Source organism: Lethenteron reissneri, chromosome 23, assembly GCF_015708825.2.
Source record: "Lethenteron reissneri isolate LAM-NWPU_2019-01 chromosome 23, ASM1570882v1, whole genome shotgun sequence".
In the NCBI taxonomy this organism is placed as follows: domain Eukaryota; kingdom Metazoa; phylum Chordata; class Hyperoartia; order Petromyzontiformes; family Petromyzontidae; genus Lethenteron; species Lethenteron reissneri.
The window spans coordinates 4309980-4327365 of NC_083801.1; the positions used below are offsets into that span (position 1 = coordinate 4309980).

At 45.2% G+C, this 17386-nt stretch overlaps 1 protein-coding gene across 1 annotated transcript in view; it reads left to right on the top strand.

Moving 5' to 3' along the window:
- The window catches only part of LOC133345865 (Krueppel-like factor 6), a 68920-nt gene that overhangs the window by 33279 nt on the left and 18255 nt on the right, over nt 1-17386 (top strand). The window contains exon 3 of the mRNA XM_061556915.1: nt 14323-14446. Coding sequence (XP_061412899.1) covers nt 14323-14446 — 124 coding nt within the window. The remainder of the gene's footprint in view (nt 1-14322; nt 14447-17386) is intronic.

The following is a 17386-nucleotide window of genomic DNA, read 5'->3' on the forward strand; positions in this document are numbered from 1 at the left end:
ATTTTAAGTACTTCATTCATCGGTGAGCAGATGACGACAGAGCAGAACTACCTTGGTCCATGATAATTACCGTTTCACATGACAACATTTAATCCGAGAAAATACAGCTTGGATCTGGTCGCCCACGTGTTTGGGTCCCGTCAGAGCCCAACATTTAGTTGTCATCCTCGGGAGAATCTGGTCCTTGCCATGTGAAACAGGTGTTCAAGCTTGATTCCAAAGTGAAAATAGAGTCACATTTCCTGATATAGGTCGGTGGAGCATTTCTCCACCAGTGCTGGTTGCATAACAACAGAATGCACGATCACTCAGTGGTCGCCTCTTTGGGACTGCTATTAAAAAATATATTTGACCAGATAAGGCCCACTGAGCAATGTAGCCCTTTTTCAGAAGCGGCCGGGTCACAAATGATAGCTCAACGAAGTGGCTTATCACGTGGAAAATTATAGCAGCCAAATACTCTAAACACGTGTTTTTAAATGTGGAGGGGAAAACTGGAGGACCCGGCAGTGAAATCCACGCAACCACGGAGAGACACGCAAACTCCAGATATACAACAGGCCTCAGTGTCGGGATCGAACCCACGACCTCCTGCATACCAGGCGAGGCAGTTAACATCTCGCCACCGTGGTGCTAGAGAGAGGCCCTGGAGTCCAGGAAACATAAATTGAGATGAGGGGTAGAGTAGCAGCAGGTCACTGAGGTAGCCGGGCACGAGACCGTTAAAAGCCCTATAGGTTTCTCCCTTCTCCCTCGCCATATAAATCTTCACGCTTCTACGCGTGGTCTCTATTTGGCTGGGGCAAGGAGTCTAACTTCCCCACCGCCCCTACGTAGTACGGCCCCATCTCGCCGAATTTTGTGGAGTTTCTGTTCCCCTCCAAGGTCAGTCGGCGTTTTGTACCGGGCTCGCGTTTTGTCACAAAAAAAAATATGAAATCCGTACAGGTTAGTAACAGAATTTTAAAGTTGTATGTATGTTGAACTTTTCTCGCCCCGTACGTAGTCAATCGTGCTAATCGGAGATGCGGGGGAAGGACGACAACCTAAACACAAAAAGCAGTTCTAAAGAAATGAGTTTCTCACATTTAGATTTTATAGTGCCTAGCTCCAGTGGCTTCCGAATATCGGAAGGAAGAGCGTTCCAGACGGCCGCAGAAGCGCAACTGAAAGTGTGCGTTGCGGTGGCCGCCGTCTTTGTTCGCTAGTTAGCCAAAAAGCCGCCGCTGCTGCGAGGGATGAATATTCCCAACTACGGGAGTGGGTTTAATTGCAGCGCTGTGAATAAGTAGGCAAACGTTATCACGTTTGCGAAGGCGATGCGGAGAGCCAATCAGCATAACCTCAGTTTTGTTGGGCTGCATTACGATGGAGGTATTACGATACACATATTGTGACCACATTGGAGTTGTAACCGCATAGCCACTGGCATTGTGTTTACAGCACGCTACTGAAATTCCTTATAACAGTATTTCAGTTGCTGTAATATGGTATAATATTTGATTGCGATGTTTCATTCTTTATATATGTTCAGAAATCGATGACATTTCATGAACATTTCATCAATCCTCAATTGTCGACAGTAAATAAATAATTAACTGGATGAATGTCCTCAATAATCTATGACAAATTAAGTCATTTTCCAAAAAATGTAAATGCTTGTTAAACATTGTCTAAAATAACTAATACGTTACATGTTTGTGTCCTCGATTATCAAACAGTGAAATTATTTTAATATTTTCAATGTTTGTAAATTATTTCATTACTTGACTTAAAGCTTTCGTGAGTGCAGGAATTCCTATTCTTGGGTCTTCCGGTAAAGTCAAGTAGATAGGTTTAAATAAAATAACAAATAATAACAAAAAACTACGACGTTTCGATCGCAACACAAGCGGTAGTCTTCAGGAAAAGGGGCGGTTAGCTTCCAAGGCAGTTCGGTATCAAATTATCGAACTTATATTCATACAGTCCCGTTTATTAAATATATTGTCCATATTTTTACATACGTTATTTATAAAGAATCAAACAGAGCAACACATATCGTACCGCACTATAACCCAGTCTTGTATCTGTTATTGTTTTTGGCCACCTACCGCTGCAGACTACACCATCAAAATCTTGATTTAGACCGGAGGAATCCGATAAGCTATGAAGCTCAGACGTCCAAGTCGTATTTGCAAATGGTTACTGCATCACTGGGCAAGCCTAAGGGGGCAACACATCAACCCCACAGCGTCAGTTTTAACCTCATTTATAATCTTTAAATTGCGTACGTTTAATCGGCTATTTGGGTCTCTATTATAGCTGTCCATTTAAATCACTGCTAAATAGACCATCCAGTTTATTACGATTTATTGGCTCGGCACGCACACTCACGCACACACACTCCTGCATTTATGAGACATCACGACGCCTCTGTTGTTTCCCTATTCTGTGTTGCAACGTGCTCAAATACTCTACGGAGCTGTATCGCATGGAGGAAATGCAATACAGCACCGTACATGATTGTATTAACTACACATTTTACCCCAACAATATGCAACGTGGCTGCAGGAGTGTGCAGTATTTGATTTAAATTAAAATCGTATTTTAGCTGATGAAAAGAGTGCCTTGCACATTATCCGGACTTGTACAGTACTGTGTTGTGGTCTACCATGGTAATACATTGTGCACTAATGCTCATGCATGAGTATAGTGTAAGATACTTTACTGTACTGGATACTGTAATTAATATTTTCTACCAAAATAAATCGGAGCGGTGTCAAAGGTGGCCTTGCCTTAAGACCATGTGGCAGTGAGCAAAAATCTGAGATTCAAGCTTTTAAATAATACATTTACAGTAATTTTCGATTTAAAGCTTTCGTGACTGCAGGGATTCATCTTCTTGGTTCTTTCGGTAAAGTCACGTAGAAGGGAAATAATAAAATAAATGAATAAAAGCATAATAAAATCATTCTCACGACGTTTCGGCCACAACGCAAGCAGCCGTCCTCAGGTGAAGAACAGGTCTGTCGAGAAGACAGAGTCTGAATGACACACTCCAGGCTTGGAGCGTCTATTTAAGCTGGGATGGAGGGGGAAGGGCGCCTTGACAAAATAATTTTATTATTTCCCTTCTACGTGACTTTACCGAATGAACCAAGAACATTTACATAATTATTTATCCTTTAGAGTAAGGTACTTGCTATGGTTGGTATGTGCACTAAATTTGATGGCCCTGAGTCAGATTGCCAAAAAAACATCAGATGCACAAATACAAATGTCTGAAACTTAAACTTTATCGAGTGAATTCACTGCTGCCGGTACAGAGGAGAAGAAGCGGAGATTTGTTTGCAACAGCGACATCCGTAGAAGAGCGGTGTGTGCTCGAGAACGGTTAAAGGTCGTTTTGACTAAGGGAGCCTGGTGGGAAGAGTGGAATGAGTGTATTTGCTGGGTGAATCTTGGCCAGGATATGCTTCCAGTGATTGAAAGGCTCTGCTGCGTAACTGGCATTGGTAAGCAGATTGATAACCTGGTTTCAACAAAGCAAAAGGCGCAGTTGTATTATTTATGGCCCTGCATTTAGACTGCTTGGAATCACACCGGGAGACGGAGAGAGAACACACGGATCAAAGAGCAAATGCGAAAGTTAGATACATCATATTGACCGTTTAGAAGAGCGTGCTTGGGCAAGACGTGTCGCTTATAGGGGACGGTGGCTCGCGGTCAATACGACCGGCACGAGTGGCAGCCAAAGGCAGGAGCTCGCTTGAGATGACTTCCACTGCGGGGATGAAGCAGTTGGTTCGGCTCATCAGAATGAGAATATTGAATTGTACTGATGGAATCCGATGAGTGATGAAGAACTTTTTTTCCATGTGCAGTTAGCGAGGTGGATTGTCTACCATTGCGTCTGCTTCTTTCGTACGGTTTAAAAGGAGCGGATTAAAGATGTAATCTTAGATTTGTTATCCACTCAATTGTGTGTTCAGAAGCAGAGTGGGGTCTCGTTCGTTCCTCCTTTAAAGGCGTGAAGACAGCAGCAGCAGCATCGGCGGAGTGTTTACGACGCGGTCGATGGCTTGGGATTGGTGGCCACGATCTCGCAGATCGCAGAATCTTCAATGCGCCATTCGTGCATCAGTTGGCCGCATCAGTATTGCCCGGTCCTGATTCGGTTGATGGTCGACCACTGGCGGCGTGGAAAGTGAATACCGGGAGGTTCGATGGTCGGGTCTGGTGTGAGATGTTTATTTTCGACGTCGGCAGCAATCAAGACCTGCCTCCATCTCTCGCCTTCATTTGTATTCGCATTGCGCGACTGTGGGCGATGATGACCGTGGCCGTTGTCAAGCAGTGGATAGAACATGGCTCATAATGATGTAGCAGGGCTGACATTGATCATCCGTCAGTGGGTAACTAAGATGTATGTTGAAAGTAAATAACACAGTTTGTAGTGGTTTTGTCGTCCAAAGTTAAATCCGCCGTAGGTCGCACTGCGATGACCCAAAAAGCAGCTCTCAAATTATGAAGAATGTTGTTATTTTATGCCAAAGCCTAAAAATTCATCATGCTGGAATTGGCGATGGTGACGATTACTATAATCACAATGACAGTGCATAATGATGACAGTAACAATTATGACTATGCATGATAATATACCAATACTGTAACAATGGTAATGAGAGCAGAGGATAATTGTGGCGGTGATAATTACTGTATCATCATGACGATCAGCATCCAGCACTGCGCTATATTTGTATTACTTACGGTGGCTTTTACTGCATGCTATTCGCTCACGTAAAAAAAGAATTAGAATTCATACAGAGTATGATATGATTTTCAAATGCATGTGTGGCGTATATCATGACCTACGAGAGCTGTATTTTATTAGAATGTGGCTTCAAATTGATGTTTTAAAAGGGTTGTCATTGTTGGGCATGAGCCTTTGTAACTGACCAATCAAAGGCTGCGCTCCAGCCACCACCGTTGTATTGGGCACATAATGATGCCAATGATATGGCCAAAAAGAATAGGCCACGGCTCGCGATGAGGATGATGATGGTGATATGGCCAGCAATGGATAATAACCCACGGCTTGTGATGATGATATGGCCAGCAATGGATAACCCACAGCTTGTGATGATATGGCCAACAATGGATAGCCCACGGCTTGTGATGATGGTCATATGGCCAGCAATGGATAGCCCACGGCTTGTGATGATGGTCATATGGCCAGCAATGGATTATAACCCACGGCTTGTGATGGTGGTCATATGGCCAGCAATGGATAACCCACGGCTTGTGATGATATGGCCAGCAATGGATAACCCACGGCTTGTGATGATGGTCATATGGCCAGCAATGGATAATAACCCACGGCTTTTGTCTATAGCCCTGACGAGGTCCTCCACGGCGCTCGGCTCCTCTGGGAGTCGGCAGATCGGCGAGAGATGCTCCAGTGGCCTGCGCGTCTCACCGCGGGTCGCGCACGTGTCAGAGTCACTCGAGCAGCGGCTCCACTCCCGCGCGTTGACTCCTTGACCTGCCGACTCCCGTGCGAAGGCAATTTAAGCGCATCCAGGTTGACCGATGTTTCTCCTGCGCCGGCGGCAGCGGTGTTTAACGCGTCGAGCGGCCGCCTTGTGTTCACCACCCCCCCTCCCCGCCACCTCCACTCAAGTCTGTCGGTCTGTGCGGCACAGTTGAAATGGTGGGCATCAATCGGCAGATTTGGAGATATCGTGGATGGAAGAGACTTTTTCGAGACAAGAATTGGCAGCAATTACAGGAGTGAGGATTGTGCAGACGGACGTCCAGTGGTGCAATTCGCAGATTACAAGAACAATGCACCAGCGACATCCATTTTGTTAATAACTGTGAGCAGAGAAATGCAATTCATAAGATAAAGTGGGAATTTGTATGTTCAGCTGCATTCTCTAAAGGGTAATTTAAATAAATCACAACGTTGCACTTAATGGAATAAATAATGAGTGCTGCAACACTGAAAGGAAACATGGGTTTGGAAATAAACTTATTATATGAACTGTCAGGTAGGCTTGTACTAAATTACTTTGACTTCCATAGATGTGCATATGGAAATTCAGCCATGTAGCAGTCAACATGTAACACCATTTAGAAAGTGTTCGGGTTCATCTGTATAACAGTATGTAAATGTACTTCTCGTATCAATATATTATTTTCCAACAGTTTTTGTGTAACTTTACCTCACCGCACGATATGCCTCTTGTAATAGCAGGGAGCCATCGATTACAATTATGCAAAGGTGTTTTTAATTTCCCTCGGGCAGATTGGACACCGGCCATTCCATGTACAGTACACAATAAGGCGTTTGTAGCAGCATTTACTTAAGATTGCCCACCAACGTATGCCATCTGCCGATGAGTAGGAAATAGGTGCGTATACATTTCCCAAACTGAGCCAGTCTGGCCCGTACTCCTTACCCGCTTGTTACCCATCGTCCTCCCGTGATGGTTTGCATCGTTACTTGGCACTGAACAGTTTACGTTGAGCGGTGTTGTCTGTGGCATCTGGCAACCCAGAAGCATTTCGTCTAATATGCTTGAACTCGTGCTGATAAGTTGAAACTGGTCCGCTGCGACAAAATGTTGCTGTCAAATTTTGGTGCGGGAAGTTGAGAAGGCTGTGAGGGACTCTTTTGTTTTTACAGGTACCAACGTATTTTACTCTCATCGTTGTCACCCGCAATCCTCCACGACCACGCATATCGAAGTTGTTTTGGGAGGGGGTGTTTCTTTCTCTGAATGGGTCCCATAGTTTTCATTGAGGTCCTTATCTGGCAACTAGGCATCATCCGTTGATCAAAGTTGACCGAAGATGAGAGTCGGGAGAGCCCAGACCTTTGTCTACTGTAATAAATACGGCCTGTAAAGCACTGGTCAAGATGATCCACAGGCTGATGGATTTCAAGAAAAATAAAGCAATTAATTTGTCTGAGGGATAGATGGTCTTTGGCCAATCTGCAGACTCAAGTCCCAGTCTTTTGTCGTTTACAAATGGATGTTCAGTGCGCCAAAAACGTTGCTTTGCAAACCAGTTTTATGCTCGGTCATAGTAAACGGCTCGCTTAAATATACCCTACACGTGTGCATACTTAAAATGGATAAGTAGTTGAAGTTGTCTTTTGCATGCACTGGTCAACGGGGAATTCGGTGTGCGTTAATGGTACATTACAGAAAAGCAACATCTTTCCGAAGTAAAGGATTTCTGCCCAAAATTCCAATTTTCAAATGGAACTTCTGCGGAGTTTTAAGTGTGTCTGCCACATTAAACAGTCGATGCACGTGGACAGGAATGTTTACCGTCAGCCTCGATCTTGGTAATGTAAGTGTCACTTTATTGGAAGCTAAACCCATTTTATGTTAGCCGTACAATTTTTACAATGTGACGTATAAATTAGTCTCTGTGCCACAGCACATACACTGTACCGCAGCACGTTACTGTATTGTTATGAAATTTTAATAGGCAATTCCCGCCGTATGCAGCGAGCAACGTAGACGGTTAGTCTTGACAAGCGCATTTTGCAGAGCATATGTATTAAGATTAATTTGAAAGGAAACAAAATTGAAAAGAAAATTTCCGTTTTAAGGCATTGGACACAGATTTATGGCTTGCCTAATGGATGAAATTTACTGCTCGGTCTGCTACTGGGAAATTGAAGCGACTCTTTTCTTTATAATCCTCACCCCCCACTGCTCCTGGCTGTGGGCCAACCATTTATGTATGTATTATTAAAACAAATCAAATACTGTACAGCGTTCAATGTTTTAGCCTGGCGCAGGGTCCACCCAGCCCTACCGCTAGCTGCTGGCCTTAGCAGCAGCCCCCTACCCACCTACCCAACCACCCAACCCAACCTCTGTCGCCCTGTGAGGGTTTGTGCTTTTCAGCCTGTCCCTGGATATGACAAGCCTTGATGGATTGTCCTGTGGGAGGTTCACAATTAGATCTACCCGATCATGTGGTGTCTCGCTCCCAACATGCACTGCTGCCCGTGTCCTATGGGGGCAGCAGGATAAATAATGGATGTGGAAGGCCCTTCACTCCCGAGGCGAACTGTCCTCACCCATGTTTTTCATCTCACTCCGGTGGGGGGGTGGGAGGGGTCCTCAAATCCTCGTCTCCTCTGCGCCTCATCTGAACCCAAGATTCCCGTCTTCGTTGTTTTCCACCGCTTTCGTTCACACTTGCACGACATGCTGCATTATCTCGCCGCTTTATTTATTTGTGAATGATCTATACATTCAATGTTTTTGTTGTTTAAACCGGAGCGAGATTTGATAAAACATTCATATATTCAGTATACAATAATTTACATAAATGGCCCCAGTGGAGTGAATCCCACGTCAATTAAAGTGTGATTGACAGCAGACGTACAAACGCGATCCGCTTGTCTGAGTCGTAAAACTGCTCACATTCTGCCTGCTTTGCTGTGGCCTACAAAGCTATTATGTGAATGGGTAACTAGCTGCACCTTTTAGGAATAACAAGGGCTCCGTATAAAATATCGCACGATGCAAAATAATGAGGTTCTTCAAAACAAGTTGGATTTAATTTCCTCGTTTAATCCACGCGGGTATTGGTCAGCATGCCCCAACTCCACCTTATCTGCACCCTTATTTACCAAAAAGCTAATTGCCATCCAGTTGTAACTTTTCTTTCCCTTGATTACGACTTGGACATCTGTGGCAGTCGGCCTCGACCATGGCATGTGCCACCCTTTAATTGGGCTTGAGTGCAGAGAAGGGTTGTTTGGAGGAGGGAGGGGGGGTGGTGGTGTAGACGGCACGGCTTTGGGTAAATCAGCATAATCTGCACTCCCGGTTGCGCTCGCACACCCGATAATGCGACTAATGAGCGCCACGCGTGCGCGTGTCGGCCTCAAGCTGCGAGTGTGTGAGCGAGACGAGGGCAGGCAGGGCTGTGCTGGTAAGAGGCTAATCACGCGACGTGCGGTTTCGTCTCGTAACCCTGTTGAGTGCGCGCCATGTACGTTGACATCGGCGCGTTCGGAACGAAGGGGGATAGGGGCCAAGACAGTTTTCAGTTTTTCAGTTTCATTTATTGGGTATAGCCCTGTGAGCCATGCGGCTCTGGACTCGGGTGCAACCGCAACAAACTAAAACATTAACAAGGAAGATCTTAAAGTGGCTCCGCGCAAACAGAAAAATCCAGGAAAAAACAGCAAAGTCTTCCAGAAAAAGCACCGAATATCAACGCTGTGTGCAGAAATCCCAGTGGGATGCAAGTCAAACAATAACAACCATAAGACAATTTATATTAAAGTTATCAGTCTAACTCTGTACTACAACAAACAAATATGGCTAAACCAAAACGTTTTCGAAATCACCTAAATAAAGCTATAAAAGCAATGTAACAGTGATCATAGGAACTGTGATTCCAATGCAACAATTAACGATATACATAACATGTACGACCAAACTTTGCAGCCATAGCTGGCAGCATTAGTCACTCCATAACAGCAGGAGTAACAGAGGCAGCGTAAATCCACGTGGACGTCATCTTTGGTCTAATAACGATAACGTCTATTTTGCATTATGGGTACGGCTCCAAACTGTCCATAAAAAAAATCAAAATTATTAATTGGAATACTCGAGTAATGTATGCCCCTTTTCTTTTTCGGTGCTTCAGTAATGTGGGTATTGTTATTGGCAGAATGCAGGTCAATTTGGGATCCATACTGGCCACCCCACAGAGACTGCCCTTCTTCGTGCACTCATTGATCTCGTCTCAGCTGTCATTCCCCTTGATCATCATTTCCCTTAACCTCGCCGCTAAACTCTGCACTCCCGATTGCATTGCGAGTCCACTCTTCTGACATCCTGACTGCTTAATATCAGACATATGACACGTGTTGGCGGAGAGTCACGGTCGGGGGTGGGGGGGGGGGTGGAATATATAAATATCTATCTTCAGAAAAAAATTTTCCAAGTCGTATTCATTGGATTTGGGTTGAAATTTGCAAGGCGTTCTACGAGGTAGGCCTCGGCAAGGTAAGGTAATTGTACCCTTTTTACCGGGTAAAAGGGTAAAGGTAAAGGTGTCGACATGCCAAGGGGTAAGGGTAAAGGGTAGGGTAAAAGGTAGGCTCGTTGCTTTTGACCTTTGACCTTACCTGCTAAAGGGTAAAAGGTAGGGTAGAGTGAGTGTATTGTGGTTAGGTAAAAGGTAGGGTAAAGGTAGGCTCGTTGTTTTTACACTTTTACCTTACCTTGCCGAGGCCTACTACGAGGGAATAAAAACGTCCATCTTTTGGCAGCAGATGGAATCCAAACGTGAAACAGGAGGCATGCGGGGTCGTTTATATTAATCCGAAGTGTTTTTTATCGCAAACAGCACCACAAAGCTTACATGTTTCGTGATACCTTGCTCAAACCAGGAGTGCAAAATGGTGGAAACTCTCTCCTCCAACGTAAAAGGAGCTATTATTTGGTTCTTTCGGTTAAGTCACGTCTAAAGATAAAATAATAAATTAAATTAAATAATAGCATACGACGTTTCGATTGCAACACAAGCAATCATCATCAGGTATAATGAAATAGCGACATAAAATCTAACCAGAAAACTATAGACAGACATATTAGCAGACAGATATCACCAAGATACATAGAGGGAGCAACACAGGAAACAGAGAGGGGTGATCATCTCTGTGGGGTGGCCTTAAATAGACAGAGGGGGGAGGAGGCAGAGAGAGGGAGGGGGTTAGAGAAAACATTTGCATATCAATGAGTGGTCCAAAAACAAGGTTCTGCAAGTGCGATGACACGGCAAGCAAGTCTGAAAATCAGAAGGACAAACTAAAATTCAATAACCTAGTAAAATATCGAAATGTTAAGAGGGTAAAAGGAGCTTCCACTGGATAAAAATGGTTTCTGCCCACGTCGAATGTCTGGCTAAGTTGGAAATTGCTTCCCAAAAGCTCAGCGCGGCAGCAAAATAGCAGGACAAGAGGTGCAGGAGGAGCTGATGCGTCTGGAGATGCACTCATGTTTCACGTAAATCGAATTGCTGAAAGTATTTGCAGGTGTGGTCCATGACCAATCCCTGTCTACCCAACCTCGCCCATTCTCATCGCCTTTCATGACCCAATGTGGCCAGGGCAAAAGCCACTTTACATATGGCAGAAGCCTCTGGTATATCCACTTTTCTCGCGTGATTTGCTGGCCGTTTAGTTAATGACTGTCCTCTTGAATAATTAAATGTGTGCGATAGGAGGACAATGAGTCTTTAATTGTTTTAATACAATTCGATTTAAAGCTTTCGTGACTGCATGGATTCATCTTCTTGGTTCTTTCGGTAAAGTTACGTAGAAGGGAAATAATGAAATAATAAAAATAAACATAATAAAATAATTCTCACGACGTTTCGGCCATAACGCAAGCAGCCGTCCTCAGGTGAAGGACCAGGTCTATCGGGGAGAAGTTCAGACGCTGTCTCCCCGACAGACCTGGCCTTCACCTGAGGACGGCTGCTTGCGTTGAGGCCGAAACGTCGTGAGAATTATTTTATCATGTTTTATTTTTATTATTTTATTATTTCCCTTCTACGTGACTTTACCGAAAGAACCAAGAAGATGTTTTAATACAGTTTTTTCACCGCTTTTTTATATAAGAGACGAATAAGGCTTCATCTCACGATTGGATTCTAGCATTTCGGTGGAAGCATTTAGAGAACTGGTTTGAACTCATTTTGTTCACTCAGCTGGTTTCACTCCTCTATCTGTGCACGGTTAACGCACCTGATCCAGCAGCCTGCCTACCACGTGTTCTTACTGCAGGGGGTAGTGGCTACTTTGTCGGTGTGAGACCTGGAACATTCTCGCCCATGCTAAACGTCCCATGCGTCAACACTCTCGCGCTCGCAAGCACCGTAGACATACTTGTACACGCTCTATACACGTACATTATATAATTATATTATATTATAGAAAAGCGCAACCGGCATATACACACATGGGGGTGGAGTGGTGGGTCAGTGGTTAGCCCACCGTGCAATGAACCCAGCCCCCTGAGTTCGAATCCCAGCCGTAGCTAACCTCGTGGCGTGTGCCCTTGGCCCGTGTAACAATCCCACACTAACCAGCATGGTGAAGTATGGTCAAACAACCCCCACAACAATATGGCATGGTGAAGCAGTCATCCAGCAGTGGATTGACAAAGGACAAAAACACATGTACATATATGAACACAAATAGACACACGCATGACCTGCATCATCCATGGTCAATTCACTGCTGGATGAAGGCCTCCCCCTCAAGCTGCCGCCACCTCTCATCCATCGAGCACCTGCACGGGAGCCGACGTCATCGCTCCATCTCCGCGGTTGCCGCCCTCACGGTGGACGTGCGCGTGCACAGTGCGCACGTGCGTTAACGCGTGTGCACAGAGTAGCCGCGCAACGTGATACGTGACGCCGCGGTGGCGAGATGTCATCTCCCACGCCTGGTACGCAGGAGGCCGTGGCTTTTCGATCCCGACCCTGACGCCTGTGCTGTATATTTGTAGTTTGCGTGTTCTCTCTCTGTCTCTCTCTCACTCTCCACGTGGTCGTGTGGAGTTTTCTCCGGGTCCTCCGCTTTTTCCCTCCACATTTAGAAGCGTGCGTTTGGAGTATTTGGCTGCTGTGCATTACCACGTGATAATAAGCCACTTCTCGTTGTGGTAGCAGGGTCGCTTCTTTTAAAAATAAAACAGCTATATACCTCAGTGGGCTTTACCTGGTAAAATAACAAAAAATATGTTGTTCATTTTTTTGTTGATATGCCGCATCCCGTCATGCAAGTGAGATGGAAGTCTGGGCATCCGTCAACTCCCCTATCTTGTCAGAGCATCGAGGACGTCCTTTGTCTTCGCGTCATGGCAGGTGTCTTGGTCTCCCGAGGATAGATCAAAGTCCTCCTATCTGCAGACCCCCACGAAAAATCTGACGAATTCATCACCCACCATTGACACTTTTGGGCGATTCCCTTTCCCCGCGTAAGTATCTCAAATTTACGGAGAAAACTCAACCCATGGACAAGGACACGTTTGTTTTGCAGATCAGTCCATAGGTTGTGAAATAATATAGGTGATTCGGTAACAGGGCCATGGATAAGAGGAGTTTCACTGTACCAAGCTGAGATTTCGAGTGCAATACGTGACAGTGTTTGGTTATGTTGAACTTCTTTTTCACCGTACGTAGCCAACCGTGCTAACTGGAGGTGCATTGCGAGTTAGTCACCATTCTGTGCAGCAGGTGTTGTCCGAGTGGAATTCTGTCGGTGCGTGCGCCCGGGCACAGCCTGGAGCGAAGGCCTCATTTGGGTTGCTACGACGGTTATGTAGTGTCAACCTGGACTTTTTCCGTGATTATATTGTAGAACTTGGCGTCCGCGCAGCATGGGAAGACCCTTCATCAAGCAGTGCGTGTACATGGCACATTGACACGTGTGTATTTTCTATCATGCAGGCAATTACACGGATAAGTGAAATTACCACGGCCAAATTACTCGTCATATACTTGTCAAGTAACACTGCAAATGGATCGACTTTGAAGAATGCGTTTAGTATGACACTCACAGAAATCTTGTAATGCCCAATGAGCAACTTCAATACGTGTCATTTGATCCATATTTACAGCATTGACTGTCTTTAGAATGCGGAATTTGGAAGAATTACTTGGACACTTTTATAAAATGGTGTTCTGTCAATTGAATGGTACGTTCATGCCGTTGGGAAATATGAAAAGTACTGGAAATGCTTACATTTGTAGGGCTAACAAAATATCGTCTCCAACATTTAAATCGAAAACAAAAATAAGCTCAATCTACTCACCCTGACATCTGCAATTGTCACGGATATTTTTGAACACGTTTTGCTGGACTTCCACTGACATCGTAACCCATCACCCCAATTGCATTTGATTCAAAGTTCAATTATGTTCCATCTTCAGCTTGAGGGGCACAGATCATGGTCGGTGCCTCCAGTCAGCATGGTCGACTACGTACGGTGCAAACGAAGTTCAACATACACATGTCACAATTTCAACATTGACGAATAATAATTCTTCCCTACTAATTATGCTTTACATTACAATCAACGTTTCCTGTCAAGGCATGTGCTTCTTGATAATACCACGATGGCAAGACGGTGCACACCACTGTTGCCATGTTATTCTGGAGCGAACGTAACGCTCGTGTTTGCATAGTCGCTACGGTTTTAGCCGCGTGACCCTTTTTTGTTATCCTTTCCCAATTGCAAGTCTACATCTCCCATGCCCTGCCTTGTTGGTGCTCTGCAGGCGAGAAGCCCTACAAGTGTTCGTGGGAGGGGTGCGAGTGGCGCTTCGCACGGAGCGACGAGCTGACGCGCCACTACCGCAAGCACACGGGCTCTAAGCCGTTCAAGTGCGCGCACTGCGACAGGTGAGACGGGGCCGGAGTCAGCGCACGAACACCTTCACAGAGGGCGGCGCCCGTGTTTTAGCTTCGTCTAAACGGAAGCAAAAAAACGACACGTATTCAGGGCCTACCTTGGTTCCTCCCACCCTCAACCAGTATATATACGAGGCCTGTTTTCTTGGAATTTCTCTCACTTGATACGGCAGTCGTGCTGTGACGGTTGCACCTGAGGACGGAGGCTTGTGTTGCCTCCGAAACGTCGTGATTTTTATTTTATTTTTATTTTACTTTTATTCATTTTAATTTTTTACCTACGTGACTTTACCGAAAAAACCTAAGAATACGTACTAAATCGTGCGCACGTATGCACGAGTCGACACAAAACAAAAATATCCTCGGCTAAACGATGTTCATTATGCCAGGTAAGGCCCACTGAGCTACGTAGCTCTTTTTCGGAAGTCACCTGGTCACAAATGATAGCTCAACGAAGTGGCTTATCACCTGGAAATCGATGCTGATGGAAGGAAAAACCGGAGGACCCAGAGAAAAATCCACGTGACCTCGAAGATAGACTTTTGGGGCAAGTGCTGTTAGCGAGTAGCACCTATGAAAGCTGGCACGGCACACGAAAGGGTGGGTGTCCAGAGCCACGCCCGGCCCGGCTTTTGTCTGACAATGTTTGCCCACTGCACCAGGTACTCATTTAAGGCTGAGTTGACCTAGGGGAGGCCCAGGACAGGTTAAAATAATCGTTACTGGTGTTGGCCGTGAGCAGGAATCAAACTCGAGTCACCGGGTTTGTAACGCAGTGCGCTGACTGCTACACTACTGCTCCCCACACACATCTACACAGACACACACACAAGCACATCTACTGATTAAACATTGCAACACATACAAGCAAATACATACACAGCGCACGTGCACGCATTCTTCGTTCCACACATGGCAACAAATTGCATTCAAATTCGTCGGTATATTTTCAATATTTTCTGGGGGGAGTGTAGGGGTCATCATAACAGCATTGCACCTTTGATTAGCACGGTTGGCTACGTACGGTGCGAAAGAAGTTAAAAATAATAGCATACGCTCCCAATACACATACACATCTTTGGTCACAGCATCAGGTTCACTGATCAGCTATCTCAATGTCATCTCCATTGAAACTGCCAACACATTGGCATGTTGCATAGTTGGGTCTCGCCTCGACGATTGCAACTCCGTCCTAGTCCGGTCCTCGTATGACAACCTCAAAAAACTACAAAGACTACAAAACAACCTGGCACGTGTCGTCATTGCCCGCACTCATCCCCATCTCGACTCACTAGCCTGTCTCCGTGCTCTCAACTGGCTCCCCATCGCCAGTAGGGTCACATACAAGATCGCCTGCCTCTGCCACCACGCCATCACATCTTCCTGCCCCCCGTACCTCTCTTCATTATTGACAACTTGCAGCACAGCACACGGCAGATGCCTGCGCAGTGCGACTCTTGATACCAAGATCCAGGATGGTCATGTCTATGCGCTGCTTCTCGGTGGCTGCCCCAACAGTCTGGAACGCACCTCAATCGCCTCCTTCAAGAGACACTTAAAAACTCACCTCTACAGCCACGTGCTTTCGAGTGAATCTGAGCATGGCTCCACGCCTCCGAGTTGCGGCCGTTATGTCCGCAAATTTGCGTGCGTTATAAATTGCATTATTATTAATTAAGAAATTCCCATACAGCACGCTCGTGTACTTGCCCAATCCTGGCACAGCTGGTTCAAAAACCCAACAAACGAGACTAGGCTCGAAAGAAAGCTGTCTCTGGTGTGGACTAATCAGTTTCAAAGACAATGCATATACTATTAGAGTATGTTTTTGTTTGCAGTCTGACCACAAGTGTTGTGGTTAATGCAGACATGATTCCTTGTAAAAGGTTTCAGTTTGGTGCTTGAACATCTTAACACAGCTGTTTTGTTGCCAGAATAAAGAGGAAAACCTATTCTCATATTTTGCTACTGGCAAAGGAGGTCCCATGATGATATCCAATACTTTATAATTCCAATTCTGAAGAATAAACAAAAGTTACCAATGTACAGAGTTTGTATTTATTTGCGAGCATCAATACAACAGAACGAGGATAGGGATGAGAACATCTACGATCAGCATGTGAATGCAATGGATAGAGTGTAACACCCACGTGCGCTGTCGGCACATGCCACGCATACAGCAAAGGCATTGCATCGACCACAATATGACACAGCAAGCAATTAATTGTGAGTCAATCATCCATGACCCATGACTGGTGCAGCAAATTACATCTAATTTCTACGTCCCATCCCTGCTCTTCTATTCCATCCTTTAAGCAGTTGCCTTCCAATGACACTTCATTTTCACCTGCGCACTCTTACAGCGACGACGTCTGGCTGAGCTGGCAGGCTCGGTTGCGCACTGACAAGTGAAAGGCTGTGACAAGTATGGCAACTTGCATACTTCATCCTGCCTATAATAACCTGCAAGGTAACACACATTCGATCTCAAAGACAAAGGCACCCGCGATGGGTAAAATACAACCCGGTAAGCTTACGTCGTTTATTTCAGAGGCATTTGTCCAAAACATTTCCTCTATTGTTTCTGGAACAATATCAGATCATTATCGCTGCAATGCATCTTCTAAGACTGTGGTACAACCTTTAAAAAACGAGTTCCTTTCTTTACACAAATGCACATAACGGACCTAGTGCCCATGGTTACAATGTAATCCGAAGTTATAAATTCGTAGCACCATTAATGCCAATTAAAACGTTAGCAGTCTGATCTTCTACATTTGCCAAATTCAAGGTGTGCGTAAATTTCAGGACAGATCCACAATGTACAGTAGAACCCTTCCTAACGACCACTCCTGTTAATGACTAATCACTTAACGACGGGCCTCCATATAGCCCAATGTGTTCACTTACCGACCATGCGCCTGTTAACGA